Genomic DNA, 25,266 nt, shown 5'->3' with positions numbered 1-25,266 from the left:
TCCTGGGTGTGAGGACTTCGCTGGTATGATTTCCCATTAGAGAAGGTTTGTCTTGGAAACTAATTTGGACACTGGATTCAATATCTGTTTTGCTGTTGTGTTTATAGCTTGGATTTTGGTTCATGTTATGTTCTCACCAGGTTGGGCTTCGTGACTCAGCATGTCACTAGTGAGCCTTTCATCTGTATGTCTCTAGTTTGAATCCTGCCCAGCTGTATTAATAGCTGTTCCCCTCTAGCAGGCATATGGTTGGATCCCTGCTTTGTTTCCTGCATCACAAATGTGACCACGATACATAATGAGAGAGCTCCTCCTATTTCAGAGAGATGTGGCCATAAGGGGGGGAGGAGGGTTAGACCTAGTAATTTTCCCTTCCCGTACATTCTGCAGTGGACTGCTCTGAACAGTTTGCCTCTTTCTCCTCCCTGTTAGTAGGGACTTTGGTTTCATGCTTCAGCATCCTGTCTATGTATTTGGGAAAGTGTGAGGGTTGAAGTAGGAAAAATTTGATTTTTAATTTTTCCTATTCTTGTGAAAGCCTGGCAGAGCTGCCTGGAAGCCAGTGGAAAAGGGCGGGGGGTGGGGGCAGGAGCTGGCACTGACTGGTGGGATGGACACAGCCGCACGCTGTATGTATGCAAATCCCCAGTTAGCAGCTCTGCCAAGTCTCGCTGGTTTGGGGTGAGCAAAGTTTCCAACTGAACTGCAGAGGCGGCATCTCGCCCTTCTGAGGAAAATGGTGAAAATCTCACTGGGAACCCTGATTTACACATGCAAATTATATGCATTTATGTAAATTGAAGACCGAATAATATTATCACTGGCCCTATAGAATGGGTTCCCTCCCATAGCAAATCACTTGATTGTGTTTTCTAAACGCAGAGTGACATTGCTTTGAACAAGCCATCTGAACATAACATTTATTTTTTTTATACGTTTCTGCACAAAAGAGCCCTGATTTGCCCCCTGCCCCATACACACCCTTGTCAGCAACTTTATTCAGCTTGCTTCCATGAAGAAGTGAAGCAGACTCCACAGCTGAGGCCCTGCCCCCACCCTCACCCTTCCAACAAGTAAGTCAGAACCTACTCATGTGCAGTACCCAGACAAAGGGGAGCAAACAGATGCCAAAACACTTTCAAGACTACAACAGGGCCCTGAGTCACCCCAACTTCAGCTACTCTCCTGAGATGGGCTCCTGTCAGGAAAACAGTGTTGCTGCAGCAACCATAATCCATTCACCAGTAGCTAGGGATCATGTAATAGATGCAACAGCAGATTTGTTTGTTCAGTGGCACAATCGCACAATGAGAAATTGCAAGTCTACAGCAATTGTAATCTGTTACTAAATACTCAGTGGCAGCACCTCACCTTGGTGGGCATTCCTCGGGCATACTGCCATTGACTTCAGTGGGATTTTAGTTTGAGTGCGTGCAGGGATCAAGATCTTGCCTGCTATTGCTTTGGGGCAGCTACCAAGTTCACCCTGCTCATCCTAGAGTGTCTGGTCACCTCTCCCCTCAAGCCATGTTTCTTTTGGGGAAGCCCTTGTTGTTAGAAACACATTTTCTAGCAGTGATTTAAGTGACCAAACAAACCTGCCATGACCTTGGAATGGGTCTGTCCTAGGCCCTCCATGGCTTAATCATCTATTATCTAGGCTCTTTAAGAGGCAATTTTGCAATGATCTGAGCATGTAAGATCAAAGCAAAGTTAGGCTGGTGCTACTTTTTGAGTACAAGTTCCTCATGATCCAAGATCTTTGCTCCAGCTGGAAAAGGAAGTCCTTATACATGTAAGCTTTTGTAGGGTGTTTGGCTCTGGACAGCTCAACAATGACACACTCATTAACTGGGTTAGGAAGCATCATTAACATTCAGGGTTTATAGTTCTTCCATAGGGACTGGTACTAGACTCAGCGTTTAAGATTTTTCAGCAATAAACTGGAAGTGAACAGAATGTTACTGCTAACTAAACCTTTGCTGATGATCCTAAGATTGGAGGAACAGCCATTACTGCTGGGGACAGAGCAGTGGTACAGAATGATCTGGGTCACCTGGTACACTAGGCCCATTCAAACAAAATGTGTTAATTATATATAGCCAAGTGAAAATTCCTGTGTGTAGGAACAAAGAATTTCTTGTCATATTTATAGAATGGGGGCTTTTTAGTGGACAAGCAGCTCTCACTATAATGCTGTAGTGAAAATTGGTCAATGTGATACCTGGATATGTGAATGGGGCACGCACTATAGAAGTAAGTACATGCCTTGACCTCTCACTACTGCTGAGAAAACTGCATACACTTCTGGCATCAACATCTTGAAAAGGATGTTGGAAAAATCAGAAGGCAGTAAGGACCTGCAAAAAGAATTTGAGATGGAGAATTTACCTGATAGTGAGTGTAAGGCTTTAAAGCAAAATGGGTTTGAGTTCTTATCCAAAGGATTGATGTATAACTCTACAATTGCTATAATGTTGCTTTAAGTGCAATTTTCTTCATATGAAGAAAATATCTGGTATCAAAAGGTACTCTGATTTAGTGGAGAAAGGCATACATACAAGACCCAATTTTTCTGGCTTCAGCCTCTGGCCATTCAAATGAGAAATTAAGGGAAAAAAATCAAACAGAAGAGGGTGGCAGAGCACTGAAACAAGGGAGGACAGAAGTGGTGGATTCTTCACCTCTTGATGTCTTGATATCTAGACTGGACACCTTTCTTGAAGAGACGACTTAGTCAAAAACAAATAACTAGGCAACTGGGTAAGATAATGTGGTCAAAGTGAACAATACTAGTAACAATGTTAGTAGCAACAGAATTCATCTGAAGAAGACTGAGGGCAGTGGATGGGCAATTCTGGCTGACTCAAAAGAGAGGCCCAGAGCTTCACGAACCATGAAGAACTGCTGCTTCTTGTAAAGTAGATGGGGACTGAGGTTGGTGGGACAACTCACCCTTCACCCTCAGGGGCCCAGTAGAGAATAAGAGGGCTTCTGTAACCAGACAGGCAATACTTACCATTACTAATCCACACAATTCTTGAAACTGGATTTTATTGCTAGTTGCAAACATGCAAATTGGTTTATTATCTAATTTCAATAAAAGTCACCAGAACTATTTGAAACTTGGCAGCCCTGTGCCAGCTGCTGTCTAAAATAATAGGCAGGATGCTGCTACAGGTGGAGCTGCTCTGTCACCTTGTTGGTCATGCAGATGATGGCACCTGCAGTTTTTGCCTGTAGGTAGCTTGTTGCCTCCTCTGCCATGGAGCAAGACCCTGCCTTCTGTGCTCTAGGTGACTGTAGGGAACTGGCTGAACATGGAAGACAGGGAACGTGGGCAGCAGGGAACTGGCTGAACGTGGAGAAAGATGCAGACAGACAGGTGCCTGCCCTTTTCAGCTTGGGGAGCATAGAAAAGCAGTTCCACACGTGGATACACACCCAACCTAGAGGCAGCAGAAATCAACTAGTGTCTACTGTGAGTAGTGAACAAATAGGTAGGCAACTAGGCATGTAAGACTGAATTTTGAACTAACTATTGTGTTCACTAAAGGAGACAAACAGGATACTACAAACAAATGCTGTTGGTATACGTGAATCAAACAGAATGTGTTTGCTGTAAGTGGTCACTGAGCAGGCTGCAGCCATGGCCCAATTAAAATAATGGGCATGCTAGATTTTTTTTTTAAATTGCTCTACAAAACAGTTGTGTACGTTTCCTCCCCACTGCTGATCTCTCTGTGTTTATCAATGCTGGACTGAATTTACCATTGCGTTGCCCACTCACCTAACTTGGTTGGAGCCCTCTGAAGCTCTTTGTCCTTCTTTGGACTTGACTAACCTAAACAACACTTATTGGAACATTTTGCTATCTTATTATTCATCCTGCTTTGCAGATAACTAAACTAAACACCAGGCCTTGAGGCACCCACTGCTCACCTTTGTCCATGACAGGAGACCTGAAAGGAATGCTTAGATTTTCCAGGGAGCAGCAGTGCTCCAAATGGTTCCTCTGGAGACCGTATTGAGCTTGTGGCTGCAGCACTGGGTGAGGGAGGTGCTTACTGCTGGAGCTACCAACTTTCACGTGAGATATAACAATAAAGTCCTTGTCATACATCATAAAACATCTTGCAGGGTTTACTACAAAAGCTAGGAATAGAAACAGCAGTCCTAGCCTTTGGCCCATATGTAGTATGTGGAATAGCTCATTCGGAAAGAACTCTGCCATCCAGGAGAGTGAGGTCTGGAAGACAGCGTCTGTAAATTAATCCTGAGGGGCACCTCTTGCAAACGAGGTCTGAAGGGCAATCTCAACATTACTTATTTAATTCATTTATTCTTGCAAGACCCCTTGGAGACAGGGCAGTGCTAGTTATGCGGATGAATAATTGAGACCACAGCAAAAGTATTCCCTCCTTCGGCACAGACCTCCTGCATTAGAGTCTAGATTCACATTTCATCCTCTCACTTTGATCCATTTTGGGGTGTACCTGTCTTTGGACAGTGAGGAAAAGAAATGAGGACAGTGTTCAAGAGATCTCATGAAGACCTGTGAGTGGAGCTCTCCTCTGGTGGACAGGAGCACCGAGGGACACAGCACACTCTGGACAGGCAAGAAGCAAGATGTCAAGAGGTGGCCCTCGCTGTAGGGTAGAGGAAGGAAGTGGACCTAGGTAGTGTCAGGATGGGGGCAGGGGCAGTTCCACTGGAGTCTGTGGAATGTGAATTTCTCCACTGTACTCCAATGTGCTGAGCTCCCAACCTAGAGCTCCAGGCTGATCTGATAAGACATGACAGGACTCCTGAAAAATGTTGAAGCCTGTTCTCTTTGTGGCACAGAAAATGCGCTTGGATCAGATGAAGGAAGGGGTGGAAATTAGCGAAGGAGATAAAGAAAAAATAAACTCGGGGACAGAGCAACTTGCCTTTTCAGAGACATGGGTGCCCTTTACAGTGACATGGGTGTCAATGTCCTGCATGCCTTCAGACAAACGTCCGTCATCACTCTTATCCCCAGTACCCCACCACTGCCACTGTAGCACCAGGCTTGCCACTTCCAAGCTTCCCCATGGAAAGATTCAAAATACTTTTCTAAACAGTGATGATGAGGGTGTGATGACTTGCTCCAAGTCAGCCAGCTCTGGGAGCAGAAGTTGGTGGTCTTCAGTCCCATGCCCTGCGAGGCATTAGTTCCTGCATTCAGCAACAGGTGCTGTAGGGGAAGCAGGCAGTCACACTGCTTGGCCAAATTCCAGGGAGGCACTTTAGGTACCTCCAAGGCAGGTGTTGCAATTAGGCACCTGGCCCCAGGAAGGTGATTCAAAAACAGTGCTAGGCACCTTGGCTCTCTTTCCTGTCAATGGAGAAAGCTGATTGCTTCCAATGCACAATTCAGAGAGCACCACCACTAAGCAGGAAGCTTCCTAGAGCCAGCAAATAGGAAGAACAAGGGACAAAGGTGGGCTTTCAACACCTTCACATGGGATCCAGAGCATCAAGTACTCTTCTATAGGTAGTTCACAGAGGTCTGGAACCAAAGCTTGTTCAGCTTGTTATGCAGTCCCTGTCCTCAGGTGAGGCTTATGCTGTGAGCTAGACCCAAATGCTCCCAAAGTTTGGACAAAGCTTGGACCTGGGCCTCTCCATCCCAATCATGGTCTGAGTATGTCCTTTGCTGGTTTGTACTTAATGCTCTAATTTAGGGGTGGCCCACCTGTGCCACGGGCAGCCTTGGTGTGTGCCACGAGGCAGATCAGGGAGGGAGCGGGGAACACAGTGGCAGATAGGGCAGGGAGCAGAAAGCCAAGTAGCAGATTGGCCAAGGAGCACAGGGGAAGGAATTAGAAAGCAGAGCAGCGGATCAGGCAGGGGAAAGGGAGGGCACTTGGAGAGGGTGCAGGGCTAATTTGTGGCATGCCTGCCAAAAAGCCTGGCCCCTACTGCTCTACATCATCCTGCAACAGCAAAGACAATATGTGTTGCATCCTGCTTTAATTGGAATGAAAAACAATCCCTTCCCAAAGGGTTGTGTGAAAGACAGGCATAACCTCCATTCCCATGCTCAGATTGCTGGGTGTTGGCTGTATCTGGGACACACCGTGTCATGGGGATGGTCTGAGGAGCAGACAGGGTAAATGTGGTGTCAGTAAATCTATCCTTGGCTTGCAATCCATGCAGAAGCACTAGTGCAGGTTAGCAAACACCTCATGGGTACTAGCTCTCTGTGAAGAGAATTTGACTTGGCTGGATGTACCATGCTGAGGGGAAACCTACATGCTTTCCCCAAGCGCTAAAATGAACCTCACCTTACTGCCCAGGGCAGACTTCCTCTTCTGACAACAACAGTTTGGCAGCAGAGCCAGGGAAAGTGTGGCTATCCAGAAAAGATCATCCACCCCAACTCCACCCGGGAGGCCCCAGGGCCCTGCTCAGCCCCTGGGGGATAATTCTTCTGTGGAACAGCACCTCGTGCCTAGTTTGTTACGTAAGGAAGGGCCTTTCATGCCCTGAGCGCTGCAGCCAGGTTGCTTCATTGCTGGGTCTGAGCAGGTTGTGCTGGGGCTTCACAACTGAATTTCCCTTCAAACCAACAGAAAATGTTCCTGCTTCTCAGCCACATCCCCAAGTAAGGGTAGGGGGATTTTGCAGGGGAGAGCTGCAGAGTTGTGCACAGAAGTTCATTCACTATGGGCACAGCAAGATCCCCAACACCCAAAATGGGGGTTGGAGGTACATTCCCCAGCATTCAGATAGAGGTGGGCTCAATGTCCACACATTAACAACCAAAAATTACACTGCCTCCCTGGCCTTGCAACCCCTCTGCCCTCACAATGGGAGGGGACCGTTCCAGCCATTATGGCACATGCAAAGATGGGGAGGAGAATGATGTTGACTTCAACTAGAGGAGCCAACCATGATCAAACTCCACAGCCTTTGTAGAAACTGCTGCCCAGCCAGGTGGGGCTTCCAGCTCCTGCCCGTACATCTGGGACTGGCCATTCTCACATCAGCTAATCATGCGTCTCCCAGCCCCATATCAATTCTGCAGCCCCTACCTTCCACCTGTCCGTTAACACCCCCTCAAAGCATACATTTTTTTGTTTAAAGAAAATTTTCATGTTCCAAACCAAATCAGCCAAATCAAGTCCAAATCTGTGAGTCAGTCCAGAACCATAGGTGGACCTACAGCCAGCAAACATCCTCCACCCCCACCAGGGGCTTCAGATACTTCCAAAGTCTTTTGGTGGGCATCCTACATGCAGGCCCAAGCCTGGAGGCTTGGGGTTCAGATGTCCCTAAGTTTTGCCTGCCCTCAGCCATATGGCCGCAGAAGCAAGCTAGGGAGGAGCCTCCTATTTCCACAAAGTGAGCTTTAAGCCCTAACACCTTGGTGGGTACTAAACCACACCAGAAAGACATACACACACGGTGTCTGTTCTTCCTGAACCTTTACTGGAGGCAGCTCCAGCAGGTTCTCCTTCCACTTTTCCCCTTTGGGTTGCAAAGACGGGGTAAGGGCAGAGAGGAAAAGTGAAGAGCTGAGCTACTTCTCACAAGAAATCAGGAAGGAGAGGGGCCACCTTGAGCTGGTGGGCTTTTCCTGCTCCCTGCTCCTGCCCTGTGAAATTTGTATCTGCTCTGCTCAAACACTTCTCTCAGCTTCTGAAGTGGAGGAGAGAGTGAGGGACAGGGCTCTGCCTTCTTTTGCAGCAGTTACAATTGGTTATTCTTCCCCAGGAGGTGAAATCAAGCAGGCAGACAATCAGTCAGAAAGGACATTTCACTTGACTGGTTATAGGCTTCCCGAGCCCTGGTGGGGTGGCATGCAGCAACAGCCAAAACCTCAGTGCTCAGAAGAAATGGCAGAGCTGTCCACGGTGGTATTTAGCAGGGGGCTTGAGGGATAATTCCCTGCATTCACAACAGCTCAAGCTCTCAGGGGCTCACACAGCTGGTAAGACTGGCATTGGGAGCCCAGTAGCAGAGGCTGGCCCAAAAAGGTGCCTTTGGAACCACTGTGTGCCACCAATGCCTGTCTCACATAGGGCAGGTACACACCAGCCAGCTTGACACTACCACCCTCTGAGGAGGAGCTCAGAAGGCTAATACAGCCCCAGAACAAGGCATGGACAAGTTTTCCACACCACCTTCTCCTTCGCATGAAGGATGTGGGCACCTGTAGTTCATTTCTAAATTGAATTTGAGCTTACACCCTGCTGACCCATCCTGCCCCACCAGAGGGGCTGAAGGACTCTAAATGGGATCTCCTCTATGGGCACAGACTGGTAATGTTAAGTGTCCATTTACCAATAAGCGGCTTCAGTGCGATGCCAGGGGCAGCAACACTTGCTGGGGCATTGCCGTAGCCCCAGAGCCGTGTAACGGTAGCTGCAGCCGTTTTGCTGCGACTGCGAAGTGCATTGTCACTGAACGCAGCCACGACTGCTCTCCAGCACCACCTAGTGGCCTTTGGGACACACATTAACACCCGGACAGATGCCCTGGCGCCTGCAGGGCTGCAGCAGGGACAGGTCAAGACCCAGCTCACCAGAAGATTTCAGCACCCTGCTCCTGTGACTCTTCAGTTACGCCATGCGCAGTGGAGTGGTTTTGACAGGATAGGCTGAGATGAGCCCACCCCAGAATACTCCACAGCTGACGACAATCTCCAGCAGATATGGTTCAGGTCCCTCAAGCCCATGTGAGGGCTCTGATGCCTTCACTGTAAGAGGCGGGTAGGGGGGAGCAGGAAGTGTAGTACCACTACTCTTTTGTGCAAGGCCCAGTGTGGTAGGTGTTACTCTGAGACTGCCTGCGTGCTGGCCTGGGGTTAGCCGTGTAGTTGGGGCACTGCTGTAAACCCAGAACATAGTAACAGCCTTTGCAGTAGCCATGCTGCTCCGCCAGCCTGCATTCTTCACTGACCCAGACATGGCGGGGTTGGTCTGTGAATCCCATAGGCATGTGCATGTGAGCTAGGCAGACTGCTGTTCAGGCCTGTCAAGAGGTAGGTGGCTCTGATCATGCAACAAATATTTCAGCCCTTAGGAGATTTTCCTTACTAACTCCCTAGGCATATTGGGACTGTAAGCACCTCTATAGAATTACGTGGCAGCTGAGTGGAGGCTTTACCAATTTAAATTTGGGGGCTGAGCCCTTAAAGCTCCAGCAGACTCAATTAAATGACTCTGCTCCAATGTGCTGTTACAAACCGCAAGTGTATAGGCACCCTTAGTGTATAGGTACCCTTAGTGCCTAACTCCCATTGATTGCAGTGAGAAGGAGGCAGCTAATGGGATTTTCCAAAGTCCCTAAGCTACTATCTGCTACTTCAGGTGTGTCAATACCTTTTCAGTATCTGGCCTTTGGTGTGTCCTCAGTTTTCGAAAATGCTTTTTCTTTGTCCATTCTCTTAGGTTTCTCCCATTGGTCTGAAACTAGTCCCTGGCACTAAAAAGCATCCATGCCATAGTTTCTTAAAAGTCCAGGTCCCCACATCTTACTTTCATAGCCAGCGTAGCAATAACAACAATTAACAATCGACATTAGCCTAATGCTGAATGTCAAACACAGATATGCAGCCTATTACCAGTGCTCAGTTAGTCTGAGGTGCCTTTTACTGTCATACAAAACATCAGTGGTCAGTGGCAGTCAGTCTACAAGTTCTGGTTATGTGGCATATCATGTAGCTCATGCTGTCTCAGTCTGCTAGGCTAACTGCCTATCTAAAACCACATTGGGCAAAATGGCTCCTTTGCTCCCTCTCTTCTGGATCTTGGGAGAGGTGTTGCCTATGTCCTTCTGGAATGACAATCTCAAATACTTGCCAGGCTGCATTTTGCAACATCCTGCTCTTTGGCACCATTGTTTCCTATCACCGATATATCCTAGAAACTGGTGACACTTCTTAGGAACCAAAAAATAAATAAAATCATATAGGTGTTTTGCCTTACCCATCTGCCTATATGCAGTTCTCCTGATTCTGACATTTGACTGTAATAGCACAGGCATTCTTGTTTAGAGTTTTACTCTAATTTCAAAATAACATCAGCTGGTGGAAACTTGTGCTTCATGGGTGCTGGTCTGTAACAAAGTATTGCTAAATACAGAAGAACACTCTGATTCTGCACTTTTCTAATGCATGTTATAGGGCTGATGACATTTTCCACCAATCTGTTAAACTGGGGATAAAGGGGGACTTTTCAGTTACATGTCTAACCCAGCCTGCTCAAAGGTGGCCTACACAGGAAGTGAAACAAGGTGTGAGGACATGGTACACTTGTTACTGGCTCTGCCCTACAAGGGGACACTTAAAACAAAATAAGATGTTTCTAACTGATCAGCATTATGCAACACCAGCAACACAACACAACAGCTGATCACAGTTGGCATTTGCCTGAGCCTCTTAAACATACAGTTAGTTTCCTATAGAAGGAAATGCCATGACTCCTTCCTGCATCTTTCCCGTTGTAAAGATGTGCTGGCAGAAGGAGGCAGTGTAGAGAGCCTGAGGAGCCACAGGACCCTGAGCAAGAATCACCTAGAGCCCAGAGTGGATGACGTGTCCTGGTCTGTCACTTTGGGATGATGTCAGAGGGGCATCTGGACTATGTCTTTGTGATTAAGGGCTTAGGAGTGATTCTGAATGACTTCCAGCTTCCCCAAATGTTGAGGAAAGGTTCTCCATGCTATGTGAAGGAGGGAAATAAAGGTATTAGTGGTAGCCTCATGACTGATTTCACGGTGGGGGAGAATTGCACAACTAAGGTGAAGGGAGCTTTGCACACAGCTGCCATGTTTTGTGCCACTCCAGGTGCATCTTTATGCAGATGATATCATGAATGAGTTCGCTGGCTTTACAAAAGTTCTGTAGATCTAGTGCTCGTGTTGCTGTGGTCCATGAAGCCCTCTGAATATCTGCAGAATGGCAGTAGGCCAGGCTTTCAACTCACCCCTGCTGTGGGAGAAATCCGGAGCAGCAGTTCCCCACCCATGGCTCAGACCCTTCTCGCAGCCACAGGAGATATAAAAGTTACACCTGTTGTTGAGAGGGAGAGCAAGGGCTGGCGCTGCTCACAGCATTGCCCATGGGCCATGAGGGTTGGGGAGCTCTGTGCTAGAGGCAGCACAGGGAGTTCAGTCTCGCTAGTCCAGGAAGTTCTTGTGTAACCCCTAGTACCAAGGCTGTTACAACAGAGTTCACCCAAGCCATCTGTGTAGGGTAGGGTGGCCACTGACACATCTCCAGAATAGAGGACATCCCCTTGGTGAAAAGTGGGACCTTTGGCCAATCAGCAGTGAGGGGTGGGGCCACTGGGCCCCTTGGTCAATCAGTAGCAAGGGGCGAGGCCACAAGAAAAAGGCCACCTCCCTCCCTCCCTGGCTGGCTCCGAACCCGGCTCCTCCTGGCTGTGCACCACCCCACCTTTAGGCATAGCCAATAGAATTGTAAGAACAAATGATTGACACGTATTCCACCAATGAACTGAAAACCAGGACTTTTTGCAATCCGTTCTTCATTCAGAAATGGAAAGGGGACAAAGGGTTTAAAAACAGGATGGTCTGGTATAAAATAGGACCAATGGTCACCCTAGTCCAGGGGCCACCAAAGGTCCATTCAGGGGCAACAACTGTGAATCCAGGCCAGCCCTTTGTCGGCCTCTCATTACACCTTTAAGTTTCTTTCTGGAAAGACAATTGTAATAAATCCAGTCCTTACCTCTCTAGAGCTGACCAGGGCTCGCCCCTCTCTGCTATACACAGGCAAAATCTCCCAGGTACAGCATCAGTCTGCAAACAAAGTCTGTATAGTGTGCTCCATCCTATTCTGAAAGGGGCGGCTTCTTTTCACCAAAATGCAACACTAAGCCCATAGTAAGAAACCCCAGCTGTGTTCACTGCTAATGAAAATAGTTCCAACCATGATTTCAGGCTCCTGATGCTATCTTAAATTAATGTTGTCTTAACCTGAATCATGGGTTGGAGCCCACAGCTTTCAGCCTTGTGCTATAAGGGTAACTGATGGGCGGAAAGCTTGCAGTAGTGGTTCTCCACCTGTTTAGACTCGAGGCACCCCTTCTTAAGTTCTGTGAATTGAACAACACCCCACCTCAACAACTAGGCATTTATTACAGTACTTACCTCTTTGCAGAAGGTCCAGACAGTGTGTGATCCTGCACTTACCTGCTTTTCTCCTCACACTTCACTTACCTCCTCACACTCCCTGCTGGATCTCACCCCAGCACTCAGATAAGGGGCAGGAAGATGGCCCCAAAGTTACTGGGGGTCCCCCATCCAGAGCCTCCTTCCTGGTGAGATAGATGGTCAGTTTAGCTAGGGCCAGGAGGAGGCTGATCAAGAGGTTCGGGGACTTGGTCAGGGTCTTGGAGTCAGGGTACTGGACTAGATGGCATCCAAAACAGTCCCTTCCTGTGAGGCAATTACCTTGTGTTTTTATTTCTTTGACTGAAGTCTAACTCCACTGCATCCAGCTGCCTTCTCCAGGCCTCCACCTGAGGCACAATGTCACGTATTTCCGTATGGATTATACACTGAGTTGAGCCCTATTGTCACTGAGCTTGTGGGGATCCTGAGCTGAGAGTATAAGCTCTTTCTAATGAGGTAGTCAAGGGAAACAGCACAGCATGGTTAAAGATGCATGTAACACATCTACATTTGCCCTTTAGATGAGGAGCTTCTTCAGAGGAGGAAAGGATGAACAATGTGAGGAATACTACAAAGCCTCCAGGGACAGGGTGCTGCTATTGTGCAGAGATGGCATCCAAAGACTTCCTGTGCTTATTGGCCTACAGACTGTCCTGGCTCACAGTGGAGTATAAGATCATGGGGAGAGGGAGTAAATCCTGCCGGGGAGGTGGAGGGAGGTGTAAATGAATTCCTTCTTAAGCATCAAGATCTTCCATTTCTCCTCCAAGCCAAGGAGATAACCTCTGCTCTAACATACACACAGTAGGTACAGGCCCCTGTCCCATCCCCGCCCCCTCCCACACACACCCCATCAGCCTGGACGAACTCTAGAGGTGGTCAGAAAATTGTAGGATTAATCAGTAAACATTTTTTAGAAAGGTAGACAGAACATTTAATTCCTTTTCAAAATTTTTAATGTGAATTTTTTTCAATTTTCTGACAGGAAAAGCCATACCCCTTTGCTTCTAACCTACAGGGCAAGTTTTATGGGATAAGTACATTTATCCAGTAGCACATGAAGTGAGTGCACAGGGTGGCAGGAATGGAGGGGGGAGGGGTGGCTGGACAGCTTTTGCATGGCAATACACCACTGTCCATCTACAGACAAGCTCTGAAAAGCACTACCACACACCATGTCAGCCAAATCTCCCCTCTGCCCTTTCATTCTCATTCTCCCCTCATTTTCACAACCCTGGAAAACTCTAAACACAACAAACCTTTGGATAAAAGGCCATTTTTTGTTCAAATTTGGTTGGAAAAATCTAGGACCCAATGTTGGCTCTGATTCCAGTGGAGTCCAAGCCTACTACTCGCATAATAGCAATGCCTCTTAACGATACTGGTGTTGCTCACCTGACTCCATGTTAACAGCCAGGGGAAGGACATGACGGATCCAAAATAAATCATCCTTCCCCTGATGGTGTTTATTTCTTCTGACTGGGCATTGCACATAATTAAAAGATGACAGCAATATCACCAGGAACTGGCTCACCTAGTTCTGCCTCTGGACAGGATTGTTTCTTTTTCACACGATTCTCAGTGTTTTGCTTAGTCCGGTTTTCAATGTCCCCAGCAATACAGTTTTCACACTGCCCCTCAGGAGAATATCCTGTCCAGTAGGTCTCATTGGAAGACAGCCGTTCCTTATTTTCCAGCTAACATCCCCTTTCTTAATTTCAGTGCAGTCTGCACTGGGCCAGTCCTGAGTTCTTTAATATGGTCATAGGCAATGCATGGGGGGGGCACATGCCCCACCTGAGATTGGCCCTTGCTGGCCAGGGAGTTGGGGTCCCAAGAGAAGTGCTGGCCAGTGCTTTCCCTCCCCGCCATGAGATTGGCGCTGGCCGAGGAGTGGGGATGCCAAGAGAAGCACCAACAGCTTCTGGTTTTGCTGCCGGCACTTCTGGGGTTGGTGATCAACTGCTGGGAGACACCCCCCTGCCACCAGTCAGCAGTTGGCTGCTGGTGCCCCCCTCCCCCGACTCAGGAGGCACCAGTCACCCATGAATATGGTTTTATATTGGGCAGATTTATCATCCTCAGGGACCTTTCACTCAGTTCCACAAGGAGAAGAGGATGGTCTTGAAGACAAATGTTACAGAAAGGGAGTAGCAGGGAGGGAATTTGACCTATTTAGGGCAGCGGAAGGAGATGGGACCATGACATACAGAGGAAAAAAGGGAGAGAAAAGATCAGCAATGCCTCAGCTGCAAAATTAAAAAAAGTCAAGCCTGCCTTACAGGGCCACACTGGAATGCAGGAAAAGAGCATAGAGGAGGATACCATGAAGAGACTGTGCTCAAAGTGTTATTACACTCATTTCAAGGTAGGTGGTTTACCTCACTGCAATTTCCCACTTCAGCAACTATGTTCCTTTTCAACTGGGTCTGTCCAAACTTTGAATGCTCCTTGGGAAGTCCACGTATTAGTGATGCTAGTGATACAAGGCTAGTGCAAGGCTTCTCTTCTCCACTGGTAAAGGAACAAGCCAGCATCAGACTGTCGGGGTACCTGAGCATGTGAGCTGAAGGCCTGAGAGCTCTGACAGGAAGACTGGTATGGAGATCAAAAGAGGTGCTTGCAAACAGACCTATGAGCCATCCTACCACCCTGTGGCCCATGTGCAAGATGGCTGCTGCCTTGTAGTCTGTGCCATAATGGCAGTGGGGAGGGTCGATGGGAGATAATTTCCAGTAATAGTTTTAGAAGCTAAACTGAGGTGGGCATGGCCAGTTCTGAAGGCTGCCCACCCCCACCCCTTGTCATCCTGCAGTGTTGCCTAGTCACCCCAGAACAATATTGGAATTAATTTACTTATCCCATGCAACTGGCTCTATAAGATGGGAACAAAAGGAGTCACTGGCCCGGCAGAGAATGTCAGTTCTTTCAAAGTGATTTAGAGGATTAAATAGCTAGGAGAATAGGGATTTCCCTCACACTGTGCCATCATCCTTTACATGCCCATGTGCACACATGCTCACTGCCTCCCACCCCCTGTGCAGAGATACTTTACATGGACACATCATGTGCATTGTCCCTTCCTCTCATCCCTCATCCTCCCACTCTCCACACACTTCTGTCCTCTCACATTCAGGAATGCACAAAAATGAGAGCAGCTCTTCCAGCCTCTGTCTGTGGCATTTCTGATGTCTGCAGTCTATCTAGGCTACGATTCTAGACCACACACAATGTTCGGGTGCTGCATCTGGCCCAGGTGAGAGAGTATCTGTCAGCTTCCTGCAGGGGAAGCTGGGGAATGGCTATTTTAACTCATGTCATGTCAAAGTGTGGCTGGAGGCAGAGTGCTGGCCTTGGGAAAAGCTCAAAAGCAGGTCAACATGCGCTCTGTCTGAAGCATCCCTGCAGGCACTAGAATTCTTGCTGTGTTTTGTCTTTCAAGAGCTGGAGACTGTCTCTGCCAGTGGAGCCTATAGATCCTTGGGAGATAACTGCCCTTTCAGTGTATTTCTCCCTTACTGGGTGCCCAGGCCTGCCTCAGTGCAGAAACCAGTACAGAGCTGGTCTGAGAATTCAAGGTACTGGACCTGGCTTTGAATAGACTCCATTGTTCTTCATGCACAACACCCCAAACACTGACTCCATTAGCTCAGTGAGATCAGAGCAAAGATTCACAAGCTGGGGAGTGTAATTGCCAAGGATTTCTGGCTTAAATGGGGAGCCAAAGGGCTAAGGGGGTAGGAGATGTGTACACAGCTGTAAGAGTAGGCTCCTTCACAAACTTGGAGGGACATTAAGTCTCAAGTTATATAGGCAAAGCTTAGTTTGAGAGTAGGACTAGGGAGAGAGGTCCTACCTTTCTACCCCACCACTTTTTAGTTGGACCTTTGACTGCCCCAGTGACACAGGTGGTTGGGGAGATAAAGCTAAGTGGCCCAACTCAAGAAAGTGGGCTCCTGGCTTTCTTTTTAGGGCTGCTGAGCCTACACAAAAGAAGACTGCAAATTGTGGGAGCCATAACCACTTGGCAGCTCTCTGAGTTACTTCCAAGACAGTGCCTTATTGCTTAGACCACTGATTCTCAAGCAGGGTGCCATGGCATGCCGGGGTACCTTGAGATCCTTTTGGGGGTGTTGCGGGTTGTTGCTCAAGGTCGGCACTGTTAGATGTGCAAATATGATTCCCAAGATAAAACCAGATATTTCAAATAGGTATTCATGGAGTTAAAAACATTCTGCCCTGTATGCTCTTTCTGAGTTCTTCAAAACAGAATAATTGCTTTATTATGTTTCTGAAATTAAAAATACCCCAAACCCTAAGAGCTAGCATTTTCTGACGGGTGCTTTGAGTCTAACAAGGTAGAGAACCACTGCATTAGACCATGCTGCCTGCTCAAAGATATTAGTTGGTTCCCACAGCTCTCAGCATCATATTAAAAGCCAGGGACTTCAGAGAGAAGGCTGAAATGCCACTTAACTTGCAGAGTGTGTGGCAGCTGCCACAACGCCTAAGGGACTGGTGCAGAGCAGGAGAAGGTAGAGTCTAAAGACAAAGCAATGGAAAGCTATTGAAGAGAATGGGGCAGAAGCTGTTACAGGGAGCACAGGAGAGGGAAGAAAAAAAGGCTTGTCTTATCTAGAAAGTATAGATGGCCTTGGCCTGGAAGAGAAGGGAGACCAGAACAGTCATTGAGCCTATAAGTGTTTTGGACCCAGATACATCTATTTATGTAGTATCAATGTGTTTAGTGTCTCTTGGGTGATATGCCAAGACTTGAATTGGGGACCTACAAAACTAAAAGTAGGAGCTGCTGCTACAGCTGGAGCTAAAGAGTCAGAAGCCTTGTAGCCAGATTGTAACAACTCCCCTATGCTGAGGGGTAGACACAAAGGGAGATGCATAGCATGCACCAGTGGGTCAATGTTGGCATGATGAAGCCAGGACTGGTTGGCATCTAGTAGTGTAGAGTGGTGGTGAACTGAAATAGGCTCCCTACTGGGGCCCTTAGCAATGCTTAGGTACAACAACCTAGGGAAAATGAGCAAAGCACCATTACACTGAAGGGCAGACCCACTGGGCTCTGAGAAAGGAGCCTCCTTCAACATTTCAGGTGTTCCCTGTGCATTGGCAGAGAGCAAAACTCCTGCCTGTGACTGCCATGAGCTTCTAGTGTAGGAGTGGGCAAAATACAGTCCACAAGCTGGATCCGGCCCACTGTGGACTAACTCCCTTTCCTGGAAGCCCCTGTGGCAGGGGCTCCTCTGGCTGCTGCTGCTGGACCAAACCCTGCTGCCTGTGCACCCCAACCCAACCACCCCCCACACACTGCCAGGGGCAGGACACATGCAGGCAGGGCATATGGCCAGGTGGCTGGTATGGGGCCACTGCTGGGAGCAAGATAGGCAGGTGAGGCTGGGGAGACCTCCAGATTTTGGGGTGGTAACAGCATGGAGTCAGTGCCAGGGCGAGGGCAAAGCCACAATCTGCGGCCCACATGCCCCTGCAATGGGTGTGGGTTCCACAGGAATGGGGGTGCAAGGAGCAGGTCACAGTTTCTACCCTGGACCCATGCTGTCACCACCCCAAGATCCCAGCCCCAGCCCCAGACAGCTGCCTGTGTGTCTCCCGGCCCATCTGCATGGAGACCCTGGGATTTTGGGGTGGTGACAGCATGGAATGGGTGCAATGCCATGATCTGCTGCCCACATACTCCCGCCTGCGGAACCTGCACCCATTGCAGGGGTGTGAGGGCAGCATGCTGTAACCACCTCAAGATCCTGGGGTCTTCCCAGCCTTGCCTGCCCATATCACTTCCGGCTATGGCTTCATTCCAGCCACCTGGCTATGTGCCCTGCCCACACAGGTCCTGCCCCTGGCAGTGGGTGTGGTGGGGTGGTTGGGCTGGGGTGCCCAGGCAGCAGGGCTGGGTCCAGCAGTGGCAGTCAAAGGAGCCACTAGGGCTGCTGGGAAATGGAGTCCAGCCATGGGCTGGATCCACCATTTTGCCCACCCCTCTTCTGGTGCTATTGAATCTGCAGACTGCAGACCTAGATCCCAGGTCTCATCTCCTTTCCTCTGTTACAGTGGAAATAAAATCATTTCAGTTAACTTGATCCTTGGAATTGCCAGTCACCTTTACAACCCTTCCAACATGGCATACTTCTATCCTGTGTTCCTTCCTTCTGTTGCTGTTCGCTTTCAAGAAATGTCAAGGCTAGTAGATTTTCACATCTTTTAAGGTGAGAAAGGACCATTATGATGATCTAGTTCAGTGGGAACCAACTTTTTTGGCAGGTACGTCACAAATTAGCCCTGCACCCTCCCTAAGCGCCACTCTAATCCCTTTCCCCTACCTGATATGCTGCTCTGCTTTCTGCTCCCTACCCCATGCTCTTTGACTGACCTGGCTTCTGCTTATTGCATCCTACCCTGTGCCCCTGCCTAATCTGCTGCTCTGCTTTCTGCTCCTTGCCTCATCTGCTACTGTTTCCTGTCCCCTCCCTGATCTGCTGCATGCCACACAGAGATGCATGCCACAGGTTGGCCATCCCTGATCTAGTCTGAGCTCCTGGATAACCCAGGAGAATTTCACCAAGTTATTTCTTCATCCAAGTTAATTCAAGCTTCTACCAAGTTTCTGCTCCTGGTTTCATACTTACTGTCACATGGATTTATGGAAAACAGGTCTTGTTGAGCAAACCTGATTTCATTCATAGATGAAATTATAAATTTGATTGATAAAAGTAACTCTGTGGATGTAAACTCTTGTAAGGTGTTTGGCTTAGTAATGTATGATGTTCTGATTAAAAATAAATAACACCATACAAGGTCACGGTCAAGAAAATTACACATTAAATGGACTAGGAACTGATATAGCCCAGAAGCAATTGTCAAAGGGAAATAATCTTCAGTGGGTAGGTTTAGGCTTGATGGTCATATTTTTATCAATGACTTACAATAAAATGACTGTTGATAAAATTTAAATCTGACACAAATCTTGGAGGATTGCTAAATAATGATGAGGTCATGGCAGTCATAAATCGCAGTCTGGATCACTAGGAAAACTGGACACATTCAAACAAAATGCCCACTCAGTTAGACTGTAAGAATGAGGAATTCAGGCCATGTCTATGGTAATGTAGAATAGTGGCTAATAGTGACCCTGAAGAGGATTTTGTTGGTTGTAGTGGATAAGCAAGCTCAACATAATGCCCAGGGCAATGTTATGGCCAAAAAACAAATGCATTCTTGGGTGTGTACACAGCTGAGTACTGAATAGGAGCAGGGAGGCAGTTTTGCCTTTCTGTGTGTCACTGATGAGACTGACATTGGAATACAGATCTGATACCCATGTTTTTAAAGTAATAGTGAAAAACTGGAGCGAGGTCAGAAAAGAGCTCCCCAAATTATTCAAGAGCTAGAGAACATGCCTTATAATGGCAGACATAAAGAACTCAATCCATTTAGTTTATCAAAAGAAAGGCTGAGCACCAGTGCAATTATAGTATACAGATAAATTCCTTCATGAAAATATCATGTACTAAAAGGCTCTTTAAACAGGAAGAGAAAAGCGTAACAAGAAACAGTGTCTGGAAGCTGAATCCAAATGAGTTCATGTGAGAAATTAGACACAAATATATCATGGTGAGAGTGACAAGAACCCCTTATAGCAAGCTCTGGAGGAAAGTAGTGATTCTCAGTTATGTCACCAAATTGAGACAGGGTGCTTTTCTGGAAGAGATGCTTCAGTCAAATGCAAGTTCATGGACTCAGCGCAGGGCTCACTGGTGAAACATTATGGTTTGTAGTATCAGGTTAAATGATCTAATGGTCCCTTATGGCCTTCAGCTGTAGGAATCTATAAATTCCCATTTCCCCTTGGTGAAAGCAGACAGTAGAATTTATCGGTGTCATCTCTGAAAAAACGGTAAGGACAGTTTTCCTTAGGAAATGACTCGAGCAGTAATACAATTGCCTTTGACCACAGCTGAGCTTGGTGCTATGCTTTGCACAAATCTTCCTGCCCCCATCTTGTCTCTGTTATTAGACTCAGGCAGTTCATTAAGCAGCTCTTTCTGGACTGCATGGAGCTCTTTGGTATTTTGTATGTCACAAGTACTTCCCTTGGTAGTTATTCTTTTAGATGTTGAATTGACTGAAGTCATTGACCTCATTGCTCACCCTTAGCAAGCAATGTGGCTTGGCAAGATTTGTCCTTAAATCCATGTTACCACCCAGAGACCACCCCATTTTCCTCAAGGTGTTTACTAGGCCTGTACAAAGCAGCAAGTATTTGGTTTGGATTCAGATTTGGCCCATTCAGGGAACAGTGATTCGATTTGGTGATTCAAATCACTGTCCCAGTTCGATTTGGCCGAATCTGTTTCAGAGATTCGGCACCGATTTGAAGATTTGGCCATAGACTATAATGGGGAGTTACTAAAATACCTATAATTTAGTCATTTTTTTGCAGATTCGGATGAGAACAGCAAGGATGGTAGCCCCTTCTGAGGGCATGAGCCTGCTATGTTTCATGGGGATAGGTGCAGGAGTTTCTGTGAAAGTCCACCTCAAAATGTTTTCCCCCCTCTCAGCTTTTTCCACATATGGAAGATCACCCTGTCCCCCTCCTTCTTCTCAGTTCCTGTTTGCTGCAAGTCTTCTGAATCTCCGTATTGCTCCAAATCGATTCAGAGGCTTCTGATTTGATTCAGACCTTTTAATGGGTCTCCCGATTCAATTTGGATTTGAAAATTTGGCTGCCGAATCAGGCCGAATCTCCTCTGAATCAAATTGGCTACCGAAGCTTTGCACAGCCCTAGTGTTTACATATTGACTGTTATCATTTGCTCTAGTAACTTCCTACATATTCCCCAGGCCCTTCCTTTTTACCTTTTTAAAGGTGAGCACTAAGTTAGCTCATACCCCCTTCCTTTGGGCCCTTACCTGTCACTCAGGACTTTGCTAGTGGCTCAGAGATTCTTCAGCAAGTTCTTTCAGTACTTTGGGATTAATTTATTTGGGCTTAAATTCATTCACATTTGTCAAAAGTTCTTTTATAATCTGCATCCATTTCTCTTTTTTGTTTATATTAATTTTGTTAGCTGTCTGGTTGCAGTTTATTTTGACTGTGAAGACTGAGGCAAAGTAGTTACTGACGAGCTCTGTCTTCCTTAAGTCTCCCATTAATAGTCCACCTTCACCAATAAGCAGAAGATCCACAATTTCCTTGGTCTTTCTTTCCCATCAGACATATTGGTAGAGTTCCTTGTCGTCTTCAGCATCCCTTGTCAGTTGTATCACATTTTTCACCTTTTTTGGATGTTGGTATTGTTATACTTCCTTCCTTCCATTACCTGTGTGTTTCTCCTTTGATTCTGCTAAGACATTCTTGTGCAGCCATACTGCCCTCCTGTAACTTCTTACCTATATCCCTTTTCTTGTAGAGACTCCAATACTAGAGTCCAAAGGAACTGCCAGCCCTCCTAGACTCCTTCAGTCTCCCTATTAGTGGGACCTCACCTGCTGTTTCTCTGAGCTGATCGAATCTGCTATATTCTGAAGTCCAGTGCCCTTGTTTTACTGTTTCACAAATTCTGTCATATCATGATTGCTTCCGCCCTCATTTCTGATTACATTCATGTTTGCACCCAGTTCTTCCTTCTTGGTTGGAAAGAGATGCAGGATACAGGATCCTCTAATTGTGTTTTCAGCCTTCTGAGATAGGACGTTGTCTTCTACATAACAACAGTGTTCTTTCCTTTGCTCTGCGGAGAACCTGGGAGACAGCAGGTCATCCCATCTCTGTCCCAGCAGTAGTTGGTACCTGTAAAGCGCCCTGGGCAGCTGATGTTCTGTGAGGCATTGCAAAGCAATCCAAGAAGCTGTGCTGCAGCTCTTTTGCTCCTCATTGGAAGATGAGGGTCTCAGAGCACAAGAAGCAGCATGAAAAGGTCCTTCCACTTAGCTTCCTACCCCTGTAGTCCAGCACTGGAATTGCATGGCCCAGCCATATCAACTCATGCAAAACAAGGAAGTAGTTAGAAAAATATCAAAGTACAGAATAAAAATAGCTGGATTTCTTGAGAACATTATGCCATATCTGGGTGCCAGCTGTGTCTAGGAAGGGGCCTTGGGTTCTGGATGCACATGTATTAAAGCAGCAAAATTAGAAAGTGAGCTCATTTTTTCTTCATGCTGGTGTCAGTGCTGGGATTTCCAAAAAGCAGCATGGCATTACAATGGGACAGGATTTTTTGGTGAGAGTGCTCAACTGACCTGACCAGCACTATTAGACCCTCCGTACTGGCTGTCAGGCCAGAGAGTTTGGAGTGGCATGAGCCAGATGTGTCAGGACATGTCACATAGGCTGTGGTTCCCAAAGTTAAGGGACAGATGTGTTGGTACCAGAGCTAGGCGCTCGTCCAAATGGTGCTTTCAGGGCTTGGGCAAGAATACCCTGAAGCTGTGCACCCTGCCCAGGCCCTGAAAGCTTGCATTGCTCAAAGCTCCCACTGGCTCCATCACCACCTGCTTCCTCGAGGTCTCTTTCCTGCAACAGGAAGGTGATGGAAGGGCAGGAGCTGGGCACACAGGGAATATGTAGAATGCACTGTGCTGCTGCCCTCTTCCCTGTGGAAGAAGGCACACTCATCTCTCAGCACTACACTCACCCATATGGAGAAACCCAGGGCTCAGACTGGAAAGGCCCTGTTCTGGCCAGGACATTTCCCTGCTAAGTCTATCAGCAGGTGTCACCCAGTAGAGACTGGACAGTGCACATTTGATGTATAGCAGGGTCACTAGTTGTGACCCTGCCCTGGAATGGTGGTTTTGCTGTCGTGAGTGAAGTGATTCCTATACGTGGTCTCAACAGGAAGGTGCCACCCCTGCCTAGCCAGATCTTGATTCTTGCCAGGAGCTCCTTCTTCACCTGGTGCCATTCTCCTAGAAGTACTCCCCAGCCAGGCTCCCCCAGGACCTCCAATCTCAACACACAGAGCCTGTGAAAGGAGAAGGCTGCTCCTCTGGGAGTTCTCATAAAGGGAAGAGGTCCTCTGGCTGCTCCTGGTTCCTCTGGGGACAATGCATCATGACATCTTACTTTCATGCCATGCCTAAATGACTACAATCTATTTGGCCAATTAGGGCTTGGAAGCAGGACTCCTGAGTTCTACTGCTCCCTCTGTTGCTGATTGCATTGCCATTGCTGGCAACATGGTGTTGGCACCCAGACCCCTCAGCTATGACTGAAACCTCACTGTGCTGGGCTTTGTATAGGCACTCAGTGAGGACAGGTCCCCATGCTGAAATTTATGTTCAAAGTAGAAAAAGAGAAAAAGGAGGATATTACCGCCCCCCCCCAGGTCACATGGTGTGTCAGTGGCAGAGCTGAGTGGTAGAACACAGGGTTCCTGAGTGCTTTCCCTACTAGATCCCATTGCCACTGCTGATTTCCCTGGCAGAGTGCCAGGTCTCTCCTCTCTGTGCCCTCTAGCTGGGCTCTGCTGCTGAATTTAACATCTGTGCTGCTACAGCTCCTTTTGTTTCAGAGTCTCCAAGCACTTTCAAACCAGTGGCATTAACTATGGAAGTCACCCTGCATGATTATCTCATCCCTGGCTAGGGAGAAGGATCCTCAGTAAAGACATGGAGAGTGGAAGGACCTGGGCCAGGGAGGGCAACTCCAGCTAAATTTCTCCCATTGTGGCACAGTCTCACAAATGCCCCTACCTGTTCTCTGTTTTCCCTCCCAGGTCCCTTGCTTTAGGCCAGCAGTACACCTCGCTGGGATCCCAGCCGATCCTGTGCGGCTCCATCCCAGGCCTGGTCCCCAAGCAGCTCCGCTTCTGCCGGAACTACATCGAGATCATGCCCAGCGTGGCTGAGGGGGTGAAGCTGGGCATCCAGGAATGTCAGCACCAGTTCCGGGGCCGGCGCTGGAACTGCACCACCATTGATGACAGCTTGGCCATCTTTGGGCCAGTTCTGGATAAAGGTAAGGGAGTCAGGGCCTGGGTCAACGAACAGGAAGTTGTTGGGGTTGGGGGGAAGAGGGGTGATATTTGTCTCTTAGGGGGGTCTAGAGGATCCAACCAAGGTCCACTCCAGGCACCGGGCCTTGACCCAAAGTGTGTGATGGTGTGGCAAGGTAAAACCAAGGGAAAAGCAAGCACATAGAAGTTCCCTGCTACCCAGTGGAATCAGCCACCCTGTGTTAGGTCCTCAGGCCCCCTAGACAATGCCTGGGGAAAGGAGATCCACAAAAGCCAGAGCTATGTCAGTGGACCTGTGACAAATGCTGAATAAAGGGATAAGGCCTAAGCTCTGCCCTTCAAGGTGTTTGGACTTAAGGTAGAGGAACGTGCCAGTTCCTATTTCAGATGCTTACAAAAACAGTGTCCAGAAGATAAGTCTGCTGCTGCTGTTACTCTCTGAGGGAGTTTTCCTTGATAAGAGAGAGCTACTGAGATCAGAACACCCCATCTCCAAGAGTGGGAGCCAGAGGCCCTGTGGAGGGCTGTCTCCTGCCAAGGGGTCAGAGTGCACATGGGAAAGCTCACTCTCCAAGCAGACATGCTGCAGCATCCTTCAAGACTGGACCTTGTGTCCAAAGGGGAGAGGCTTAGCTTGGGCAGACAGCACCAGGCTGAGTCCTCGGGAAGTATCAAGCATCTCTGTGAAACCTACTTTGGTGGGGAGGGAAGAGAGATGGAGAAGGCCTGTGCCACCCTGCCCCCAAACCTCACTTCTTTCTCTGGGGCTTAGGAACATTCAACCCATCAAGTGACAGCCAGGGGAAACTGAAGCCTGGCAGGAACCAGCAGCAGTGGCTTCAGCCTTGTTTCGTCCTGAGGTGCCACTCCCTGCACACCATGTGTCCCAGGGACTTCGTAGTTTCATAGTTAGTAGGGTCGGAAGGGACCTGAGCAGATAATCGAGTCCGATCCCCTGCCAGGGCAGGAAAGAGTACTGGGGTCAAACAACCCCGGCAAGGTGTTCATCCAGCCTCCTCTTAAAGACCCCCAGGGTAGGAGCCAGCACCACTTCTCTTGGAAGTTGGTTCCAGATCCTAGCCGCCCTGACTGTGAAGTA

The 25,266-nt window shown here is 47.9% G+C and overlaps 1 protein-coding gene across 1 annotated transcript in view; it reads left to right on the top strand.

The window, feature by feature from the left end:
* Nucleotides 1-25,266, top strand: part of WNT3 (Wnt family member 3) — a 65,457-nt gene that overhangs the window by 27,685 nt on the left and 12,506 nt on the right. Inside the window, exon 2 of the mRNA XM_019553619.1 lies at nt 23,928-24,169. Coding sequence (XP_019409164.1) covers nt 23,928-24,169 — 242 coding nt within the window. The remainder of the gene's footprint in view (nt 1-23,927; nt 24,170-25,266) is intronic.

The sequence above is a fragment of the Crocodylus porosus genome, unplaced genomic scaffold, assembly GCF_001723895.1.
Source record: "Crocodylus porosus isolate Cpor-Errol unplaced genomic scaffold, CroPor_comp1, whole genome shotgun sequence".
In the NCBI taxonomy this organism is placed as follows: Eukaryota; Metazoa; Chordata; order Crocodylia; family Crocodylidae; genus Crocodylus; species Crocodylus porosus.
This window is presented reverse-complemented; position numbering and strand designations above follow the sequence as displayed.